Source organism: Dryobates pubescens, chromosome 31 (genome assembly GCF_014839835.1).
Source record: "Dryobates pubescens isolate bDryPub1 chromosome 31, bDryPub1.pri, whole genome shotgun sequence".
NCBI lineage: Eukaryota > Metazoa > Chordata > Aves > Piciformes > Picidae > Dryobates > Dryobates pubescens.
In genome coordinates this window covers 8,060,002-8,081,809 of record NC_071642.1, presented here as the reverse complement: position 1 = coordinate 8,081,809, position 21,808 = coordinate 8,060,002, and the positions used below count along the sequence as shown (strand labels likewise).

General features: G+C 69.6%; 2 protein-coding genes across 2 annotated transcripts; both read left to right on the top strand.

Moving 5' to 3' along the window:
* The first annotated feature begins 1,289 nt into the window (after positions 1 to 1,289).
* On the top strand, positions 1,290 to 16,879 carry SEMA4C (semaphorin 4C). The gene is made up of 14 exons (XM_054174904.1): positions 1,290 to 1,404; positions 5,209 to 5,357; positions 5,921 to 5,983; positions 6,954 to 7,052; positions 7,842 to 7,938; positions 8,013 to 8,129; positions 9,787 to 9,938; positions 11,494 to 11,669; positions 13,261 to 13,405; positions 13,500 to 13,722; positions 14,695 to 14,810; positions 14,906 to 15,063; positions 15,161 to 15,231; positions 15,475 to 16,879. Exons 1-14 carry the CDS (start codon positions 1,290 to 1,292, stop codon positions 16,302 to 16,304), a joined length of 2,511 nt encoding a protein of 836 aa, XP_054030879.1. The 3' UTR covers positions 16,305 to 16,879.
* A 2,141-nt stretch (positions 16,880 to 19,020) lies between these two features.
* Positions 19,021 to 20,049, top strand: ANKRD39 (ankyrin repeat domain 39). The gene is made up of 4 exons (XM_054175364.1): positions 19,021 to 19,192; positions 19,340 to 19,443; positions 19,539 to 19,742; positions 19,832 to 20,049. Exons 1-4 carry the CDS (start codon positions 19,093 to 19,095, stop codon positions 20,009 to 20,011), a joined length of 588 nt encoding a protein of 195 aa, XP_054031339.1. The 5' UTR covers positions 19,021 to 19,092; the 3' UTR covers positions 20,012 to 20,049.
* Positions 20,050 to 21,808: the final 1,759 nt, after the last annotated feature.

Genomic DNA, 21,808 nt, shown 5'->3' with positions numbered 1-21,808 from the left:
TGGCACCCTGGCCATGCCCCTGGCACCTCAGCCATGCCTGTTGCACTCTGGCTGTGCCCCTGGCACCTCAGCCATGCCTGCTGCACCCTGGCCGTGCCCCTGGCACCCTGGCCATGCCCCTGGCACCTCAGCCATGCCTGCTGCACCCTGGCCGTGCCCCTGGCACCCTGGCCGTGCCCCTGGCACCCTGGCCATGCCCCTGGCACCTCAGCTATACCTGTTGCACCCTGGCCGTGCCCCTGGCACCCTGGCCGTGCCCCTGGCACCTCAGCCATGCCTGTTGCACTCTGGCTGTGCCCCTGGCACCCTGGCCATGCCCCTGGCACCTCAGCCATGCCTGCTGCACCCTGGCCGTGCCCCTGGCACCCTGGCCATGCCCCTGGCACCTCAGCCATGCCTGCTGCACCCTGGCCGTGCCCCTGGCACCCTGGCCATGCCCCTGGCACCTCAGCCATGCCTGTTGCACCCTGGCCGTGCCCCTGGCACCCTGGTCGTGCCCCTGGCACCCTGGCCATGCCCCTGGCACCTCAGCCATGCCTGTTGCACCCTGGCCGTGCCCCTGGCACCCTGGCCGTGCCCATACCTCCTTCCCATGCCCGTGGCACCCCCAGCCGTACCCCAGCCTCCTTGGCACCCCCATTCCCACGCCCGCTGCCGGCCTCCCCCCACCCCCATCCCGGAAACCCTTCCCCCACCCCCCCCTCCCCCCCCTCCCGGGACCCCCCCCCCGGTTTCCTGCTTCCCGCCGGGCAGGGCTGAACAATTCCCGGCCGGCCGCATCCTGCCCGCCCCGGGCCGGTGGCAGCAGGGCAGGGAGGGGGTGGCACGGAGTGGGTGACGCAGCAGGGGACACCCCCTCGGTGACACCAGTGGGGGAGGGGGGCTGGGGGGGTCCCGGGGCAGGACGCGGGTGGGGTGGGAAGCGGAAGGGCTCCGTTTCCTCCCGCCCGGGCAACCCCCACCCCCGGCCCCGGGGGGCCTCGGTCACTGCCGGAGGAAGGGACAGGGACCGGCACCGGACGGGGAGGGGGACAGACAGACACGGACAGACGGACGGCGGCTTGGGGACCCTCCTGCGCCTTGCCTGTGCCCCCCCCCCCCCCCCCGGTCCGCTTCCCCCCCCCCGCGGCGTGGGTGCTCTCGTGACGCCGGGCACTCAATGCCCGCCTTGTGCCCACGCTGCCCGCGTGACGGCCCCGGGGGGGTCCTGGCTCCGCGCGCCCCCAGCCCCCTGCCCAGGGCTCTTCCCGTGCCCCCCCCCAGCTCCCCTCCGTGCCCCCCCCAGAGCCATGGCCCCCCGCTGGCTGCTGGCCCTGCTCGCCGCTGCCGCCTCTGCCGCCGCCGGTGCCGCCGCCGCGGGCTCCTCCTGGAGCGCCGTGCCGCGCAAGACCGTGCCCTACGCCGGTGAGTACCCGGTGCCACCCGCGCCCCTGCCAGCCGCGGGGATGGGGGGGGAGGGTGGCACCCCTGCACCCTGCCAGCCGCGGGGATGGGGGTTGAGAGTGGCACCCCTACACCCTGCCAGCTGTGGGGAAGGGGCCTGGGGGGTGAGGGTGGCACCCCCACCCCTGCCAGCTGCGGGGATGGGGGTTGAGAGTGGCACCCCTACACCCTGCCAGCTGTGGGGAAGGGGGCTGGGGGGTGAGGGTGGCACCCCCACCCCTGCCAGCCGCGGGGATGGGGTCTGGGGGGGAGGGTGGCACCCCCACACCCTGCCAGCTGTGGGGAAGGGGTCTGGGGGGTGAGGGTGGCACCCCCACCCCCTGCCAGCCGCGGGGATGGGGTCTGGGGGTGAGGGTGGCACCCCCACCCCTGCCAGCCGCGGGGATGGGGTCTGGGGGTGAGGGTGGCACCCCCACCCCTGCCAGCCGCGGGGATGGGGTCTGAGGGGTGAGGGTGGCACCCCCACCCCTGCCAGCCGCGGGGATGGGGTCTGGGGGTGAGGGTGGCACCCCCACCCCCTGCCAGCCACAGGGATGGGGTCTGAGGGGTGAGGGTGGCACCCCCACCCCTGCCAGCCGCGGGGATGGGGTCTGGGGGGTGAGGGTGGCACCCCCACCCCCTGCCAGCTGTGGGGAAGGGGGCTGGGGGGTGAGGGTGGCACCCCCACCCCCTGCCAGCCACAGGGATGGGGTCTGGGGGTGAGGGTGGCACCCCCACCCCTGCCAGCCGCGGGGATGGGGTCTGGGGGTGAGGGTGGCACCCCCACTCCTGCCAGCCGCGGGGATGGGGTCTGGGGACACACAGGAGGGGCAGGGCAGTCCCTGCCGGCAGCGTGGTTGGCACTGGCTGGCTGTGCCCGCGCCGAGGCAGGGCACAGCTGCTGGCACTTGCCCCAAGCTCGCTGGCACCGTGGGGACCTCACCTTGGCTGTGAGGGGGCTGTGGTGAGCACGGGGGGGATGGGATGGGCACCCTGTGCCCTGTGCTGTGCCCTGGCCCCATGCCCTGTGCTGTGCCCCCTCTCCTTGTGCCCTGGCCCTGTGCCCTGCCATCACCCCGCTCCCCATGCCCTGTGCCATGTCCCCTGTCCCCCCCCCTCTGCTGTGCCAGCACCTCGAGGTGCCATCCTTCTGTTGTGCCAGCCCCCTGTCCCGTGCCAGGACCCTGTGCCATGCCCTGTGGCATTGTCCCTTGCCCCACTCCCAGCTGCTGTGCAGTGGCAGTGCCCTGTGCCCTCTGTCCCTGCACCATGCCAATGTCCCCGTGCCATCCCATGCCAAGAAGACCTCTGTCCCTTTGCCTTGCCACCATCCCCATGCCATGTGCCCTGTCCCTGTGCCATCCCTGTGCCCAAGCCCCCTGTCCCTTTGCCATGCCCTGTGCCCCCATTCTCTGCCCTCGCCCCTTTGCCGTGCCACTGTCCCCACGCTGTGCCCCTTGGCCCTGTGCCACCCCCAAGCTCCTCTATCCCTTTGCCCTGGCACTGTCCCTGTGCCCCTTGGCCCTGTGCCACCCCCAAGCCCCTCCCTCCCTTTGCCCTGGCACCGTCCCTGTGCCACCCCCCTCCCCCAGCACCGCTGTCCCCGTGCCGTGCCAGCCCCCTGTGCCCTCCATGCTGTCCCCATGCTGTGCCCATGCCGTGCCCATGCCGTGCCAGCCCCTTGTCCCCACCCCTGCCCCGGGGGGGCCCTGTGCCCTGCCTATCAATGAGGCCTTTCTGCGGGGCTGGGGGTGGGCAGGGGGGGCCCTGGGGTCCCTCCAATGGCTGCTGTGTTCCCTGGGCACCGCCAGCGCCCCGGGGGGGACAAAGAGTCCTTTGTGTGGCACCGGGGGCCGGGGGGCTGCTGGCGGGGGGGGGGGCGGGGGGTGGGGCTGCCCTGAAGGGTGCCAGCGGTGCCCGCTGGGGGGGGGGGGGGGGCGTGGTGTCCGCGGGGGGTGTCCTCTGCTGTCCCCTTTGTCCCCAACCCCCTCCTCGGGGGGGGCAGCTGCCCTGCAAGATGCCAGCAGTGCCCACCTGGGCTCTTGGTGGCTGGGGGTGGCCTCCCTCTGCTGTCCCCTGTGTCCCCAGGGCCCCCTGCCAGCGCTGCAGGATGTGCCCAAGCAGGGGGCTGTCCTGAAGGGTGCCAGCAGTGCCCACCTGGGCTCTTGGTGTCCACAGGGGTGGCCTCACTCTGCTGTCCCCTTTGTCCCCAACCCCCCCCCGAGCTGCAGGATGTGGCCAAGTGGCTCTTGGTATCCGTGGGGGTGGCTGGGGGTGCCCTCCCCCTGCTGTCCCCTGTCCCCAACCCCCCCGAGCTGCAGGTCAGGGAGCTGCCAGCAGCAGTGTGGGAGGTGCTGCCCTGCAAGATGCCAGCAGTGCCCACCCTGGGGTCATGTTGCCCAGGGTGGTGCCCTCCCCCTGCTGTCCCCTGTCCCCAACCCCCCCCGAGCTGCAGGATGTGGCCAAGCAGGGAGCTGCTGGCAGTGGGGTGTGGGAGGTGCTGCCCTGAAGGGTGCCAGCAGTGCCCACTTGGGGGTTTAGTGCCCACCTGGGCTCTTAGTGCCCACAGGGGTGGCTGGTGGTGCACTCCCTCTGCTGTCCCCTTTGTCCCCAGCACTCCCAGAGGTGCAGGATGTGACCAAGTGGCTCCTGGTGTCCATGGGGGTGGCTGGGGGTGACCTCCCCCTGCTGTCCCCTGTCCCCAACCCCCCCGGAGCTGCAGGTCAGGGAGCTGCCAGCAGCAGTGTGGGAGGTGCTGCCCTGCAAGATGCCAGCAGTGCCCACCCTGGGGTTGTGTTATCTACAGGGGGTGGCTGGTGGTGCCCTCCCCCTGCTGTCCCCTGTCCCCAGCCCCCCCCTAGAGCTGCAGGATGTGGCCAAGCAGGGAGCTGCTGGCAGTGGGGTGTGGGAGGTGCTGCCCCGAAGGGTGCCAGCGGTGCCCACTTGGGGGTTTAGTGCCCACCTGGGCTCTTAGTGCCCACAGGGGTGGCTGGTGGTGCCCTCCCCCTGCTGTCCCCTGTCCCCAACCCCCCCCGGAGCTGCAGGATGTGGCCAAGCAGGAAGCTGCTGGCAGTGGGGTGTGGGAGGTGCTGCCCTGAAGGGTGCCAGCGGTGCCCACTTGGGGGTTTAGTGCCCACCTGGGCTCTTGGTGTGCACGAGGGGCGGCTGGCACTGTCCTGAGCCTGCTGTCCCCTTTGTCCCCAGCACCCTCAGAGGTGCAGGATGTGACCAAGTGGCTCCTGGTGTCCACGGGGGTGGCTGGTGGTGCCCTCCCCCTGCTGTCCCCTGTCCCCAGCCCCCCCCTAGAGCTGCAGGTCAGGGAGCTGCCAGCAGCAGTGTGGGAGGTGCTGCCCTGCAAGATGCCAGCAGTGCCCACCCTGGGGTTGTGTTATCTACAGGGGGTGGCTGGTGGTGCCCTCCCCCTGCTGTCCCCTGTCCCCAACCCCCCCCTAGAGCTGCAGGATGTGGCCAAGCAGGGAGCTGCTGGCAGTGGGGTGTGGGAGGTGCTGCCCCGAAGGGTGCCAGCGGTGCCCACTTGGTGTGCACGGGGAGGGGCTGGGGGTGGCCTCCCTCTGCTGTCCCCTTTGTCCCCACCCCCCCCTGAGCTGCAGGCTGGGGGGAGGGGGCTGCCAGCAGCAGCGGGGGGGGGGGTGCGGTGCCCGCCGGGGGGTGCGGTGCCCGCCGCGGGGTGCGGTGCCCGCCGCGGGGTGCGGTGCCCGCCGGGGCTCCCGCTGTGCCCGGGGGGGGGTCTCAGCGTGCCGCGGCCCCTGTCCCCTCCCCCCGCAGAGCTGCAGGCCGTGGCCAAGCGGTTCTGGCAGGGGGGGGTCTCGCACTACCTGACGCTGACGCTGGACGAGGCGGAGGCTCTGCTCTACGTGGGCGCCAGGGAGGCTCTCTTCGCCCTGGCCACCGGCAGCGTCGAGATGAAGGCAGCGGTGAGGCAGCAGTGCCCCCGGGGGGCTCTGCCTTGGGGAGCCAGGGGGCAGGGGCTCTGGTTGGGGGTCGGGGGGAGGCTGCTTTGGGGTGCAGAGGGGAGAGGCTCTGGTTTGGGGAGCCAGGGGGCAGGGGCTCTGGTTGGGGGTCGGGGGGAGGCTGCTTTGGGGTGCAGAGGGGAGAGGCTCTGGTTTGGGGGGGCAGGGGCTCCGGTTTGTGGGATGGGAGGGGGGGCTCTGGTTTGGGGTGCAGGGGAGGAGGCTCTGGTTTGGGGTGCCAGGGACCAGGGCCTCTGGTTTGGGGGGTTGGGGGGGAGGCTGTTTTGGGGTGCAGAGGGGAGAGGCTCTGGTTTTGGGGTGCAGAGGTGGGAGGCTGTGTTTTGGGGTGCAGGGATGGGAGGCTGTGTTTTGGGGTGCAGGGGTGGGAGGCTGTGTTTTGGGGTGTAGGTGAGGGGCTGTGTTTTGGGGGGCAGGGGTGGGAGGCTGTTTTGGGGTGCAGGGCTGTATGGGTTCATTTGCCCCCCCCCCTTCCCCCCCTTTTCCTCTGCCCCCCAACCCCTTCCCAGATCTCCTGGGCAGCTCCAGTGGAGAAGAAAGCTGAATGCATCCAGAAGGGCAAAAACAACCAGGTCTGGGCAGCAGCAGGGCTGGGGGCTGGGGGGGGCAGGGTGTGAGGTCTGCTTGCTGAGCTCTGTCCCCCCCAGCCTGTGCTGTCCCCCCCCCCAAATCTGTTCTGTCCCCCCCAACCTGTGCTGTCCCCCCTGATCTATTCTGTCCCCCCCAGGCTGTTCTGTTCCCCCCCAGGCCTGCTCTATTCCCCCCTGCTCTGTTCTGAACCCTCAGCCTCTTCTGTCCGCCCCCAGCCTGCTCTATCCCCCCCTTGCTCTTTCCTGCCCCCCCTCTGTCCTGCCCCCCCAGCCTGTTCTCTCCCCCCAGCCTGTTTTGCCCCCACTGCTCTGTCCTGCCCCCCCCAGCCTGCTCTATCCCCCCCTGCTCTTTCCTGTCCCTCCCCCCCCCAGCCTGTCCTGCCCCCACTGCTCTGTTCTGCTCCCCCTCCCCGTGCTGTGCCCTGCCCGTGGGTGCTGTGCCCACCCTGTGGGTGCTGTTCCCTGCCCGTGGGTGCTGTTCCCTGCCCGTGGGTGCTGTGCCCTGCCCGTGGGTGCTGTGCCCACCCTGAGGTGTGTGTCCCCTGCCTGTGGGTGCTGTGCCCACCCTGTGGGTGCTGTGCCCTGCCCGTGGGTGCTGTGCCCACCCTGAGGTGTGTGTCCCCTGCCTGTGGGTGCTGTGCCCTGCCCGTGGGTGCTGTGCCCTGCCCGTGGGTGCTGTGCCCACCCTGAGGTGTGTGTCCCCTGCCCGTGGGTGCTGTGCCCTGCCCGTGGGTGCTGTGCCCTGCCCGTGGGTGCTGTGCCCACCCTGAGGTGTGTGTCCCCTGCCTGTGGGTGCTGTGCCCACCCTGAGGTGTGTGTCCCCTGCCTGTGGGTGCTGTGCCCACCCTGTGGGTGCTGTGCCCTGCCCGTGGGTGCTGTGCCCACCCTGAGGTGTGTGTCCCCTGCCCGTGGGTGCTGTGCCCACCCTGAGGTGTGTGTCCCCCCTCCCCAGACGGACTGCTTCAACTACGTGCGGTTCCTGCAGAGCTACAACAGCTCTCACCTCTACGCCTGTGGCACCTATGCCTTCCAGCCCAAGTGCACCTACATCGTGAGTGCCCCCCCCGCGGGCACCCACAGCCCCCCCCGCCCCCCCCCGCGGGCACCCACAGCCCCCCCCGGCCCCCCCCCGCCCCCCAAAGTGCTCCCAGAGAGCCTCTGCCCCCCAGACAGGAGGTGGGAGAGAGGCCTCTGGCAGCAAGGAGAGGCAGCTCTGCAGGGGGCAGCCGGGCAGGGGTGCCCCCCAGGGAGGGCAGCTAGGGTGGCATCGTCTGCTGTGCCCGGCAGGGGCAGCCAGGGGAGGCCCTGTGCCCGGGGGGGGCAGCTAGGGGTGGCACTGTGCCCAGGGGGTGGGGTAGCTAGGGGAGGCCCTGTGCCCGGGGGGGGTAGCTAGGGGAGGCTGTGTGCCCGGGGGGGCAGCCAGAGCTGTCCCTGTCCCCAGGAGGGTGATCCAGAGCTGTCCCTGTGCCTGTGAGGGTGGTTCAGGACTGTCCCTGTCCCCAGGACCATCACCCAGGGCTGTCCCTGTCCCCAGAGGGTCACCCAGAGCTGTCCCTGTCATCCCCAGAGGGTCACCCAGGGCTGTCCCTGTCCCCAGAGGGTCACCCAGGGCTGTCCCTGTCATCCCCAGAGGGTCACCCAGGGCTGTCCCTGTCCCCAGAGGGTCACCCAGGGCTGTCCCTGTCCCCAGAGGGTCACCCTGTGCTGCCCCTGTCCCCAGGGCAGTCACCTGGAGGAGCATCCCTGTGCCCGGGGCCAGGCTGGGGCCGGGAGGGTTTGGGGACCCCTCCCCGTGCCCCCTGCCCCCCCCCCTCACCCCTCCCCCCCCTGTGCCCCTCAGGAGCTCTCAGGCTTCACCCTGGACCAGGTGGCCTTCGAGGACGGCAAAGGGAAGTGTCCCTACGACCCCACCAAGGGGCACACGGCCCTCATCGTGGGTAGGTGGCACCCCTGGCACCCCGGGGGGGGCACAGGGGGCCCTGGGCAAGCCTCTGAGCCCCTGCCCCGGCAGATGGAGAGCTCTACTCTGCCACCTTCAACAACTTCCTGGGCACGGAGCCGGTGATCCTGCGCAACCTGGGCCCACACTACTCCATGAAGACAGAGTACCTGGCCTCCTGGCTCAACGGTGGGCACCCTGACCCCTGACCCCTGAACCCCCTGACCCTCACCCCTGCCCCTCCCTGGCCTCCTGGCTCAACGGTGGGCACCCTGACCCCTGACCCCTGACCCCTGACCCGCCCCCTGAACCCCCTGACCCTCACCCCTGCCCCTCCCTGGCCTCCTGGCTCAACGGTGGGCACCCTGACCCCTGACCCCTGACCCCCTGACCCGAACCCCTGCCCCTCCCTGGCCTCCTGGCTCAATGGTGGGCACCCTGATCCCTGACCCCTGACCCCCTGACCCGAACCCCTGCCCCTCCCTGGCCTCCTGGCTCAACGGTGGGCACCCTGACCCCTGACCCCTGACCCCTGACCCCCTGACCCTCACCCCTGCCCCTCCCTGGCCTCCTGGCTCAATGGTGGGCACCCTGACCCCTGACCCCTGACCCCCCCCCTGAACCCCCTGACCCTCACCCTTGCCCCTCCCTGGCCTCCTGGCTCAACAGTGGGCAGCCCTGGCCCCCTGACCCCCACCCCCAAACCCCCTGAGCCCCTGACCTGAACCCCCTGACCCTCCTGACCCCCACCCCTGACCCCCCTGCCCCTCACCCCCTGCCCCTCCCTTGCCTCCTGGCTCAACGGTGGGCACCCCTGATCCCCCTCACCCCCTTGGACCCTACCTCACCCCCTGACCCTCATCCTTGACCCTCCCTCACCCCCTTCCCCTCCCTTCCCCCTTCCTTTTCCTCCCTCCCCTCTCTTTTCCTCCATTCCTCCCCCATTTCTCTCTCCCTCTTTCCCTCCCCTCCCTCTTCCTCCCCCCCTTCCCTCCCCTCCCCCCATTTCCTTCCCCTCCCTCTTCTTCCCCCCTCCTTTTCTTCCCTTTCTCCCATTTCCCTCCCCTCCCTTTTTCCTCCCTCCCCAGACCTGGCAGCAGAGCTCTGCCAGAGAGCCTTTGACCCCAGGCAGGAGGGGGGAAAGTGACCTCTGGGAGTGTGCAGGGAGGGAGGGAGCAGGGCAGGGGGGGTGTGCTGGGGGGGGGCAGCTAGGGCTGTCCCTGTGCCCGGGGGGGCACCTAAGGCTGTCCCTGTGCCCAGGGCAGTCATCCAGAGCTGTCCCTGTGCCCAGGGGGGGCACCTAAGGCTGTCCCTGTGCCCAGGGCAGTCATCCAGAGCTGTCCCTGTGCCTGGGGGGGGCCAGCTAGGGCTGTCCCTGTGCCCATGGTGGGCACCTAAGGCTGTCCCTGTGCCCAGGGGGGGCACCTAAGTCTGTCCCTGTGCCCAGGGCAGTCATCCAGAGCTGTCCCTGTGCCCAGGGGGGGCACCTAAGGCTGTCCCTGTGCCCAGGGGGGGCACCTAAGGCTGTCCCTGTGCCCAGGGCAGTCATCCAGAGCTGTCCCTGTGCCCAGGGGGGGCACCTAAGGCTGTCCCTGTGCCCAGGGGGGGCACCTAAGGCTGTCCCTGTGCCCAGGGCAGTCATCCAGAGCTGTCCCTGTGCCCATGGTGGGCACCTAAGGCTGTCCCTGTGCCCAGGGGGGGCACCTAAGGCTGTCCCTGTGCCCGGGGTTGGACAGCACCGGGTTGGGGGGGGGGGGGGGGAGGGACGGGCATCCCCCTTTCCCTCCTGCTGCCAGCCCAGCAGGCTGCTGACAGCGCCCCCCCGTGGCCTGTGCCCCCTCCCCAGAGCCTCACTTCGTGGGCTCGGCCTTCGTGCCCGAGAGCCTGGGCAGCAGCACCGGCGACGACGACAAAGTTTACTTCTTCTTCAGCGAGAGGGCCGTGGAGTACGACTGCTACAGCGAGCAGCTGGTGGCACGGGTGGCACGGGTCTGCAAGGTGGGCACCGCGCCTGGCACACCCTGCCCGGGCGCCCCCCGCCCCGCCGCCGCCCTGGGGGGCAGGGGGCAGGGCATGGGGAGAGTGGGGGTGGCACAGGGGGCAGGGCATGGGGGCAGGGAACATGGCACAGAGTGGGGGTGGCACAGGGGGCAGGGGGCAGGGGATGGGGCACGGGGAGAGTGGGGGTGGCACAGGGGGCAGGGCATGGGGCATGGGGAGAGTGGGGGTGGCACAGGGGGCAGGGCATGGGGCATGGGGAGAGTGGGGGTGGCACAGGGGGCAGGGGGCAGGGGATGGGGCACGGGGAGAGTGGGGGTGGCACAGGGGGCAGGGCATGGGGGCAGGGAACGTGGCACAGAGTGGGGGTGGCACAGGGGGCAGGGCATGGGGGCAGGGAACGTGGCACAGAGTGGGGGTGGCACAGGGGGCAGGGCATGGGGGCAGGAAACGTGGCACAGAGTGGGAGTGGCACAGGGGGCAGGGCATGGGGCATGGGGGCAGGGAACGTGGCACAGAGTGGGGGTGGTACAGGGGTGAGGGGGCAGGGGATGGGGCATGGGGATAGTGGCATGGCAAAGGGGAAGTGGGGGTGGTACAGGGGTGAGGAGATGGGGCATGGGGGCAAGGAATATGGCAAAGGGGGAGTGGGGATGGCACAGGTGGGGGTGGCACAGGGGTGGGGATGTGGCATGGGATAGTGAGATGGCAAAGTGGGGGGTGGCACCAGGGTAGGGGATGGGGCATGGGGACAGGGATCATGGCAGAGGGAGAGTGGGGGTGGCACAAGGGTGAGGGGGCAGGGGATGGGGCATGGGATAGGGGTGTGGCAAAGGGAGAGTGGCACAGAGGCAGGGGATGGGGCATGGGGACAGGGTCGTGGCATAGGGAGACTGGAGCTGGGTGTGGCACTCAGGGCTGAGGGGCACAGGGCTGGTGGCACTGCTCAGTGCCGGGCACAGAGCCGAGGGGCACAGGGCCAGGGGCACGGGGCTGGGGGGCATGGGGCCATGGGGCACAGAGCTGAGGGGCACAGGGCCAGGGGGCACGGGGCCGGGGGGCAGGGGGCTGGGGTGGGTCACTGCTGGACGGCAGGGCACGGGGCCGGGGGGCACGGGGCCGGGGGGGCTCTGCTGGACGGCAGGGCACGGGGCCGGGGGGCGGGGGGCTGGGGGGGGCTCTGCTGGAGGGGGGGGGCGCGGGGCCGGGATTGGGGGGGGGGGCAGAGCTGGAGGGGGGGGCGCGGGGCCGGGATTGGGGGGGGCGGCAGAGCTGGAGGGGGGGGCGCGGGGCCGGGATTGGGGGGGGGGGGGCAGAGCTGGAGGGGGGGGCGCGGGGCCGGGATTGGGGGGGGGCAGAGCTGGAGGGGGGGGCGCGGGGCCGGGATTGGGGGGAGGGCAGAGCTGGACGGCAGGGCACGGGGCCGGGATTGGGGGGGGGGCAGAGCTGGAGGGGGGAGCGCGGGGCCGGGATTGGGGGGGGGGGGCAGAGCTGGGGGGGGCGTGGCGCGGCGGCGGGGCGTGGCGGCAGGGCGTGAGCGGGCGGTGCCCGGCAGGGGGACGTGGGCGGCGCCCGCACGCTGCAGCGCAAGTGGACGACGTTCCTGAAGGCCAGGCTGGTGTGCGCCGCCCCCGAGCTGCGCCTGCACTTCAACCGCCTGGCCGCCGTCTGCACCCTGCCCGCCCCCCGCTGGCAGGACACCGCCTTCCTGGGGGTCTTCCAGGCACGGTGGTGAGCACCCGGCGAGGGGCTGGCCTCGGGGGGGGGCAAGGGGAAGGGGAAAGCCCTCTGTGCCAGGCTGCCGGGGGAGAGAGGTCTTGTCCTGCCCCTTCTTCCTTGGCACAAGAGCCCAACCCCCAGCTGGCTCCGGGCTCCTCTCGGGGAGCTCCAGAGCTGGTTGCAACCTCACGTGAGGCAGAAGAGACCTTCTTGGCTCTCCCCAGCTCCCTGAGAGGAGAGGTGGAACCTGGCTCCAGCTCCCTGAGAGGAGAGGTGGAACCTGGCTCCAGCTCCCTGAGAGGAGAGGTGGAACCTGGCTCCAGCTCCCTGAGAGGAGAGGTGGAACCTGGCTCCAGCTCCCTGAGAGGAGAGGTGGAACCTGGCTCCAGCTCCCTGAGAGGAGTGGTGGAACCTGGCTCCAGCTCCCTGAGAGGAGAGGTGGAACCTGGCTCCAGCCTCCACTCAGGGAGCTGCAGAGAGCCAGAAGGTCTCCCCTCAGCCTCCTTCTCCCCAGCTCCCTCAGCTGCTCCTCCCCAGCCCTCTTCTCCAGACCCTTCCCCACCTTCCTTGCCCTTCTCTGACCCTGCTCCAGCCCTCAAAGTCCTTCTGGCAGTCAGGAGCCCAACCCTGAGCCCAGCCCTCAAGCTGTGGCCTCCCCAGTGCCCAGCCCAGGGGCACAATCCCTGCCCTGCTCCTGCTGCCCACTTCAGGCCAGGCTGCTGGTGCCCTTCTTGGCCACCTGGGCACCCCCTGGCTCCTCTCCAGCTGCTGCCACCCAGCACCCCCAGGGCCTTTCCCACCAGGCACATTCCAGCCTGGAGCCTCCCTTGGGGTTGCTGTGCCCCAAGGGCAGGACCCAGCCCTTGGCCCTGCTGAACCTCATCCATTGGCCTTGGCACATCCACCCAGCCTGGCACAGCTCCCTCTGCAGAGCCTCCACCCCTCCAGCAGCTCAGCTCTGCCACCCAGCCTGGTGCCAGCTGCAGAGTGGCTGAGGGAGCCTTGATCCCCTTGTGTCCCATCCCAGCCCTGCAGATGAAGGTCTCTGTCCCACATCCCTGGGGCAGTGCCTGGATCAGTCTGGGCTCCATCAACCCACCCTGGGCTCCATCAGCACCTCCCTGGGACACCCTGGGCCCCATCAACACCACCCTGGGCACCATCAACCCACCCTGGGCCCCATCAACACCACCCTGGGATGCCCTGTGCCCCACCAACACCACCACGGGGCCACCCTGGGAACCATCAACGTCACCCTGGGGCCACCCTGTGCCCCACCACCACCACCCTGAGACACCCTGGGCTCCATCAATACCACCCTGGGGTCACCCTGTGCCCCACCACCACCGCCCTGGGGCCACCCTGTGCCCCACCAACACCACCCTGGGCCCCACCACCACCACCCTGGGGCTACCCTGTGCCCCACCACCACCGCCCTGGGGCCACCCTGTGCCCCACCACCGCCACTCTGGGGCCACCCTGTGCCCCCCCCCACCGCCCAGGGCCCCGTGGGTGCGGCGCCGCAGGAGCCTGGGTGCCCTCCCCCAGCCCCGGGCTGGGCAGGGCCGGCAGCGGTGCCCTCAGCGCCGGCCTGTGCCCGCAGGGGGGACGTGGACGTCTCTGCCATCTGCCGCTACCACATCCTGGAGGTGAGGAAGGCCTTCGAGGGGCCCTACAAGGAGTACCGCGAGCAGGCCCAGAAGTGGGGGCGCTACTCCGACGAGGTGCCCAGCCCCCGCCCCGGCGCCGTGAGTCCGGGCACGGGGGGGTGGGGACGGGGGGGGGGGCTCGGGCAGCACGTGCCCAGCGCCGTGCCCTCTTCTCTGCTCCCCCTCCCCGCAGTGCATCACCGACTGGCACCGGCGCAACGGCTTCGCCAGCTCGCTGGAGCTGCCCGACAACACCCTCAACTTCGCCAAGAAGCACCCCCTGATGGATGAGCCCATCCTGCCCCACCAGGGCCGGCCCCTGCTCCTCAAGAAGGATGCCAACTTCACCCAGCTGGTGGTGGACAGAGTGCCCGGCCTGGACGGCACCGTCTACGAGGTGCTCTTCATCGGCACAGGTGCCCGCGGCCGGGGGGGAGCTGGGCAGGGGACAAGAAGGGCAGTGGGGTCCTGGGGTGGAGGTCCTGGATGAGTCAGACACAAGCAGCAGGTCCTGGGGCTTCCCCCACCCCCACTCCTCCTGGTGGGCTGGGGTCCTGCCAGGCCACCCTGCAGCTGGGCAGGCAGAAGCTGCAGCAGCACAGGTTGGGAGGGGATCTGCTGCAGAGCAGCCCCAAGGAGAAGGAGTTGGCAGTGCTGCTGGGCAGCAAGGGCTGCAGGGCACAGCAATGAGCCCTGGGGGCCAAGAAGGCCAAGGGGGTCCTGGGGGCATTCAGAGGAGTGTGGCCAGCAGGGCCAGGGAGCTTCTCCTCCCCCTCTGCTCTGCCCTGCTGAGGCCACACCTGGAACATTGCATCCAGCTCTGGGCTCCCCAGCTGAGGAGGGACAGGGAGCTGCTGCAGAGAGGCCAAGGGAGGGCTGCAAGGCTGCTGAAGGGACTGCAGCACTGCCTGGGGAGGAGAGGCTGAGAGCCCTGGGGGTGCTGAGTGTGGAGAGGAGAAGGCTGAGAGGGATCTGCTCAATGGCTCTCAAGAGCTGAGGGCTGGGGGGCAGGAGGGAGGGGACAGGCTCTGCTCAGCTGCACCCTGGGACAGGCCAAGGGGCAAGGGATGGAAAGTGCAGCACAGGAGGTTGCAGCTCAGCAGGAGGAGGAACTTCTGCCCTGGGAGGCTGCCAGAGGCCTGGAGCAGGCTGCCCAGAGAGGTTGTGGAGTCTCCTTGTGTGGAGCCTTTGCAGCCCTGTCTGGATGTGTTCCTGTGTGCCCTGGGCTGGGTTCTCTGCTCCTGCTCTGGCAGGGGGCTGGGGCTGGGAGCTCTTTGGAGGTCCCTTCCAAACCCCTGAGCTCCTGGGAGCTGCAACCCTGAGTGCAGCCTTGTGGGTGGGGGTCCAGGCGTGGGGGACATCCCTGACCACCCCCCCATGCCCTGCAGGTGATGGCTGGGTGCACAAGGCCCTGAACCTGGGCACCGAGGTGCACCTGGTGGAGGAGCTGCAGGTCTTTGAGCCAGCACAGCCTGTGGAGAGCCTGGTCCTGGCCAGCCGCAAGGTGAGCGGTGCCAAGCTGCTGGGGGAGCCCCTCCTTGTGCCCCCTCCTTGTGCCACCCCACTGTGCCAGCTCAGCCCTTCTCCCTGCCCCTGCAGAAGCTGCTCTTCGCCGGCTCCCGTTTCCAGGTGGCACAGCTGCCCCTGGCGGACTGCGGTCGCTACCAGTCCTGCACCGACTGCGTCCTGGCACGGGACCCCTACTGCGCCTGGAGCCACAATGCCAGCCTCTGCGTGCCCACCCACGGCCTCAACGGGTACGGGGAGCACCCCTGGGCGCGGCTGGGGACTCCTGGCTGTGTCATGGTGCCCCCAGAATCACCTCTACTCCTTCCTCCCCAACCCCTCCCGCAGGTCCCAGCTGGTGCAGGATGTGCTGAGCTCCGACACCAGAGCCTGCACCCAGCCCCAGGTGGCCAAGCAAGGTGAGGAACCCTTGGGGGGCAGCTGGGAGGTTGGGGGTGGCCTGGCAGTGCCCCTCTTGGTGCCATGGAACCGTGGAATGGGTTGGGTTGGGTTGGAAGGGACCTCAAAGCTCATCGGGTGCCAACCCCCCTGCCGTGGGCAGGGACACCTCCCCCCAGCCCGGCCTGGAACGCTGCCGGGGGGGTGGCATCCACAACCTCCCTGGGCAGCCTGTGCCAGCGTGCCCCTCCCTGTCCCCACAGGCCCCAGCATCACCCCCAAGAACGTGACGGTGGTGGCCGGCACCGACCTGGTGCTGACCTGCCGCCTGGGCTCCAACCTGGCGCAGGCCCTGTGGACCTTCGAGGGGCAGGCGCTGGCGGCCGAGCCGGCGCTGGTGCCGCGCGATGCCCGGCTGCGCGCCCTGGTGGTGCCGGGCGCCGGCGCCCAGCACAGCGGCACCTACCGCTGCTTCTCCGAGGAGCAGGGCGCCCGCCTGGGCGCGGAGGTCTACAGGGTGGAGGTGCTGGCGGGCGCCGGCGTGCCCCTGGAGACGCGGGCGCCGCTGGAGAGCCTGGGGCTGGTGTGGGTGGTGGCCGTCTGCCTGGGCGCCCTCTGCCTGGTGCTGGCGCTGGTGGTCTTCTCCCTCTGGCGGCGGCTGCGGGAGGAGCTGGGCAAAGGCGCCAAGGCCATCGAGAGCACGCTGGTGTACCCCATCGAGCTGCCCAAGGAGCCGCCCAGCCCCCGCTTCGTGCCCAGCGCCGGCTCCGACTCGGACGAGAAGCTCTGGGACCCCGCCAGCTACTACTGCTCCGAGGGCTCGCTGAAGATCGTGCCGGGCCACGCCGCCTGCCGCAACGGCGGCCCCCCCGGCGCCGCCTCGCCGCCCAGCGCCATCCCCGGGCAGCCGCTGCACTCTCCCACCCGCATCCACCTGGGCCCCCTGCGCGGCTCCTCCTCCAACGGCTACATCCGCCTGGCGCTGGGCACCGACGAGCGCCAGCCCTGCGCCGACCTGGCCGAGGAGCTGCGCCGCAAGCTGCAGCAGCGCCAGCCCCTGCCCGACTCCAACCCCGAGGAGTCCTCGGTCTGAGCCCCCACCCCCCGGCACCGCTGCCGTCGCCCGACCTACCTCAGGGGCACCCCGGCGGTGCCGGCGCCCGCGGCGAGGTCGTCGTCGTCGCCGCCTCGGCACCACGCGCTGGGCACCCCGGCTTGGGGGGAGCGTGGCGCTGGCACCCCGGCTTGGGGGCGGGGGTGGCGCTTTGGGGCTGGCACCTGTCTTGGGGACGGGGTTGCCGTGCTGGCCGGTGCCAGCGTCTTGGGGCTGGGGCACCGGCGCCCGCCTGTTGGACAGGAATTGACACCCCCAGTGCCAGGAGCCCTGCTGGGGACTGTGGCACCGGCACCAGTACCCATCGTGGGGTCAGGATTGCCACCCCACCACTGGTAGCCATTCTGAGGACTGTGGCACTGGCACCAGTACCCATCTTGGGCACAGGACTGCTACTCTGGCACTGGTATCTGTCTTGGGCACTGCCACAGTGGCACCCACCATGGGGTCAGGATTGCCACCCCTGCTGCTGGTAGCCATTCTGAGGACTGTGACACTGGCACCAGCACCCAGCTTGGGCACAGGACTGCCACTCTGGCACTGGTATCTGCCTTGGGGACTGTGGCACTGGCACCAGCACCCAGCTTGGGCACAGGACTGCCACTCTGGCACCGGTATCTGCCTTGGGGACTGTGGCACTGGCACCAGCACCCAGCTTGGGCACAGGACTGCCACTCTGGCACCGGTGTCTGTCTTGGGGACTGTGGCACTGGCACCAGCACCCAGCTTGGGCACAGGACTGCCACTCTGGCACCGGTATCGGTCTTGGGGACAAGGCTGTCACCCCAGTGCCAGCACCCGGCCTGGGCACTGCCCCAACAGCACTGGCACCCAGCTTGGGCACAGCACTGCCATGCGAGCAGCGGTACCCGTCTTGGGGCCATAGCTCTGGCACCATATCACACGCTCGGGGTACTGGCACCAGCCTAGGGGACAGGGCTGCCACCTTGGCACCTCTTTTGAAGCCGTGGCACCACCACCCCCTTCAGGGCTGGCACTGCCAATCCCAGTACCGACTTGGACCTGTGGCACTGGCCTCGTGCCACACGTTTTTTCGGGGGGGGAGGGGGGAAGGGTGGGGGCATCACCCAGGGACCTATCTTGGGCACAGGTCTGCCACCCCCCACCCCCCCCACCCCGCTCTGGGGACAAGACTGCCACCCTGGTGCCCGCCTTGGGGCCAGGGCACCGCTCTGCTCACCACATCCACCTTCGGTACCACACCCTGGGCCCCCCACCTTGGGGCCAAGCCACCAGCTTTGGGTGGGGCAGGGGGGAGGACACCACCGAGACCATTCCCCTCCCCTCTCCCCCCTCCCCTTCCCCTTCCCCCCCCTCCTGCTTTACCCCAAGGGGCAGCCCCCAGGGCTGAGTTTTTTGGGGGCCGATTTTGGACCCTTTTGGGTGACAAAACTTTTTCTAATGCCCTCCTGACCCCCCCCCCTCCCCCCCCCGGGGCTTTGTACCCCCCCAGCCCTGGCTGTAGAGACCCTTCCCCTGCCTGCACTTCCCATCCCCCCCCCCCTTGCACGCAGCCCTCCGAGCTCCCTTTTGTATAACCCTCCCCTCCCCCCCCCAGTGTAATTTATTTGTTACCGAAATATATTTATTTGCTGTAAATATTTTGAGTATTTTTATATTAAGAATAAAAAGATTCAGTTCCAAAAAAACCCAAAGTCCCAGCTCCAAAACCCCTCAATAAATGGCCTGGGATCTGGAAAGGGGGAGGGGGTGGGGGAGGGGGTGCGAGAGGACCCCTTCCTCCCCTTCCCCCCCGCCCCGGGGGAATCTGAGCTCATGGAAAAACCGAAGAGGCTTCGCTGGGAGCTATAAAAGGGCAGCTCGGAGCCGTTCCCAGGGATGCCGTTGGGCTCCCGGGGTGGGGGGTTGGGTACGGCCCGGAGCTGGCCCCACGCCCGTGTCCCGCCGGCCCCGGATGCTGGGGGGGGGGGGTAGCTGGGAAGGAGGGAGTGGAGGTTGGGGGGGGGGGGGTTCCCCAGGGAGGCTGTGCTGGGAAGCTGGGAGGAAGCAGGACCGAGGTGGAGGCGGGGGGTGGTGAGGGGAAGCTGGGAATGGGGCCAGGGGCTGCCAGGGCCGTGGGAAGCGGGGCTTGGGGGGTGGGGGTTGGGCACCCGCAGGGGAGGGGGGTGAGGGCTGGACCCTCACAGCCGCGGGAAAGGGGGCGCCAAATACCCTGCTGACAGCGGGGTGAGCCCCCGCTAGGACCCCTACAGGGCTGGGGGACGCGGGGGTGCCCCCATAGCCGGGTGGGTACTGCGGCCACAGCCTGCGTGGGACGGGTTCGGCGGAGCGCGCATGCGCCGTGGCGCGGCTCGGCCCTTCTCGGCCTCCTTCGGCCTCCTTCGGCTCCCTTCGCTCCTGCTCAATCCTTCCCGGGTTCGCTCGGCTCCCTTCGGCCCCGCTCGGCTCCCTTCGGCCCCGCTCGGCTCCCTTCGGCCCCGCTCGGCTCCCTTCGCTCCTGCTCAATCCTTCCCGGCCCCGCTCGGCTCCCTTCGGCCCCGCTCGGCTCCCTTCGGCCCCGCTCGGCTCCCTTCGGCCCCGCTCGGCTCCCTTCGGCCCCGCTCGGCTCCCTTCGGCCCCGCTCGGCTCCCTTCGGCGCTTCCCAGCTTCCCTCCGCTCCTTCCTGCCCCGCTCGGAACCCTTCTGCCCTGCTCGACCATTCTCGCCTTCCCTCCAGTCCCTTTCGTCCCTTCCGGGCTTCCCTCGGCTCCCTTCGGCCCCCTCTCCGGCCCCGCTCGGTCCGGCCATGGCGGCAGGCAGGCACTCGCCGCCCGGTCGCTGCTGCCCGTCGCGGGTGGCGGTTCCCAGCGTGTACCAGAGCCTGCCCGAGATGGACTTCGAGCGGGGTGGGTGAAGGGCACGGGGGGCGCTCCGGGCCGGAATTTGAGTACGGGCAGGGCACGGGGGTGGGGGGCTCCGGTCAGGGGCTGGGGTACGAGGGAGGCCAGGGGGGCGTCCATCCCTGCCTGATGTGTGCCCTCCGGTGCCCACAGGGATCTGGGCGGCAGCGCGGGACGGGGACGAGCCCCGGGTGCTGGAGCTGCTGGAGCGGCGAGGGGAGCCCGGCCAGACCGACCTGGCAGGGTACACGGCGCTGGTAACGTGGGGGACACAGACAGGGTGGGGGCGGGATCAGAGCGGGTGAGCCAGAGCCCCTTGCCCATTCCCTGCCCGTTCCGTGTCCTCCCCCAGCACTATGCCAGCCGCAACGGGCACCTGGGGGTCTGCCGGCTGCTGCTGCAGCGGGGAGCCTGCTGCAACGCCCGCACCCCCGGCGGTGCCACCCCCCTGCACCGTGCCAGCTACTGCGGCCACCTGGCCGTGGCCCAGCTCCTGCTCGCCCACGGCGCTGATCCAGCGGCCACCGACGAGGATGGTCGCAGCAGCCTGCACAAGGTGGGTGGCAGGGCTTGGGGTGTCCCTCCCTCCCCCCCGGAGCCTGTCACTGTGCCACCGCACCGCTGATGCCAATGTGCCACCTACAGGCGGCTGAGCAAGGCCACCGGGAGCTCTGTGTCCTGCTCCTGCAGCACAGCCCAGCGCTGGCCGGAGTCTGCGATGCCAGGGGGCAGCGTCCCCGGGATGTGGCACACCCGGTGGTAAGGGACCTGCTGGAGGAGACCCAAGAGGGACAGAGCCAGCAGGACCTGCTGGAGGAGACCTGAGAGGGACAGAGCCAGCAGGACCTGCTGGAGGAGACCTGAGAGGGTCAGAACCACCAGGACCTGCTGGAGGAGACTTGAGGGGGACAGAGCCACCAGGACCTGCTGGAGGAGACCTGAGAGGGACAGAACCACCAGGACCTGCTGGAGGAGACCTGAGAGGGGCAGAGCCAGCAGGACCTGCTGGAGGAGACCTGAGGGGGACAGAGCCAGCAGGACCTGCTGGAGGAGACCTGAGGGGGACAGAACCACCAGGACCTGCTGGAGGAGACTTGAGGGGGACAGAGCCACCAGGACCTGCTGGAGGAGACCTGAGAGGGACAGAGCCAGCAGGACCTGCTGGAGGAGACTTGAGAGTGACAGAGCCACCAGGACCTGCTGGAGGAGACCTGAGGGGGCAGAGCCACCAGGACCCACTGGAGGAGGCCTGAGGGGGGCAGAGCCACCATGCCATGGGACACAGGCTGCTACCAGACTCATCTCCAATGGATAAACAAAGCACTCAGTGCCATCTCCACCTCTCTGTCTCCTGTGCCACGTGCTGGGAGCTACAGCATCTTTTTTAGGCTTTCCCCAACCCCCACAGTGACTTTTTATTTCCTAAAACAAACACATTAAAAGTGACAAACAACCTCCTGTTGAAGCAGGAAAGGCTGCCTGGGCTCATTCTGCAGCCAACAGGAGCACCAAGGGGGCAGAAGGGCTTCAGCCCTGCCTCTCTGCTTCCCTGGGGGGGGGTTCTGGTGTCACCTGTGGCAGGTGCTCTGCTGCTCTGCCTTAGCTTCTTGCTGGTGGTGGCTCCACCACCAGCCTGGACCCTTCACAGCAGGGCTACTGGTGCAGCTATCACTGCTCTGTCCAGTTCCTGCCCTGGTGTGGTGCCTCAGGAGCATGGTTCAGCTGCTGGGGATGGTTTTTTGGCACAATGCTGTTGGGTGAAGGAATTCTTGACAGGGTGGGGAGACACTGGCATAGGTTGCCCAGAGAGGCTGTGGCTGCCTCCTCCCTGGAGGTGTTCCAAGGCCAGGCTGGATGAGGCCTTGAGCATCCTGGCCTGGTGTGAGGTGTCCCTGCACATAGCAAGGGGTTAGAACTGGATGATCTTTGAGGTCCTTTCCAACCCAAACCATTCTATGATGACTTGGCTGGATTGGGGTTCTGGAGGATGTGAGGGCACCAAGATACTGCAGCTGTGTCACATGGAGGGGGAAAGGGTCAGGGCCACATGGCACAGCCATGGTGTGGCAGCAGCACTGGGCACGGTGGGAGACTTTGGGGCAGTTTGGCACAGGCACAGCGCTGCCAAAACTGCTCAGGAGGGCTTCTGGCACTGCCCCTCAGCATGCCCTGATGGGTGGTAAGGAGCACTCAGCACCACACAGCCCCCAGAGGGAACACATACTGGGCTGATCAGCTGCAGGCAGGCCTGGTGGCACACGGCCACGTCCCAGTGCCACACCTGCAGGATGAGGATGAAGTGGGGCCAAGTGTTGCTCCCATCAAATTACAGCTCCTGAGCGCTGCTGGGACAGCTCAGCAAGGGCAGCACAGCCTCTTGGGAGATTTGGGGCAGGCTGAAGGGGTCCAGCTCTGTGGGGAGTGCAGCCAGAGCTGGCTTGGTGCCACGAAGAAGCCCCCAACACCGCACTCGGACCCTCTGGGCAGCCCAGCTGGCAGGGTGCAGGGAGTGCACTCCGTCCCGCACTCACCTCGCTCCGGGAAGCGTTGTGTGATCACCAGGCCACCGTGCTGGTGCTATCAGAAGGAGACATCCTCCCTGTGGAGCCACGGCAGGGCTGG

Excerpts from the sequence above, each read along its gene's own strand:
- SEMA4C (XM_054174904.1), top strand. The coding sequence starts at position 1,290 with ATGGCCCCCCGCTGGCTGCTGGCCCTGCTCGCCGCTGCCGCCTCTGCC. Across the intron at positions 14,811-14,905 it reads TGGTCCTGGCCAGCCGCAAG|AAGCTGCTCTTCGCCGGCTC; the intron begins GTGAGCGGTGCC and ends CTGCCCCTGCAG. Across the intron at positions 15,232-15,474 it reads GCCCCAGGTGGCCAAGCAAG|GCCCCAGCATCACCCCCAAG; the intron begins GTGAGGAACCCT and ends CTGTCCCCACAG.
- ANKRD39 (XM_054175364.1), top strand. The coding sequence starts at position 19,093 with ATGGCGGCAGGCAGGCACTCGCCGCCCGGTCGCTGCTGCCCGTCGCGG. Across the intron at positions 19,444-19,538 it reads TGGCAGGGTACACGGCGCTG|CACTATGCCAGCCGCAACGG; the intron begins GTAACGTGGGGG and ends GTCCTCCCCCAG. Across the intron at positions 19,743-19,831 it reads GTCGCAGCAGCCTGCACAAG|GCGGCTGAGCAAGGCCACCG; the intron begins GTGGGTGGCAGG and ends TGCCACCTACAG.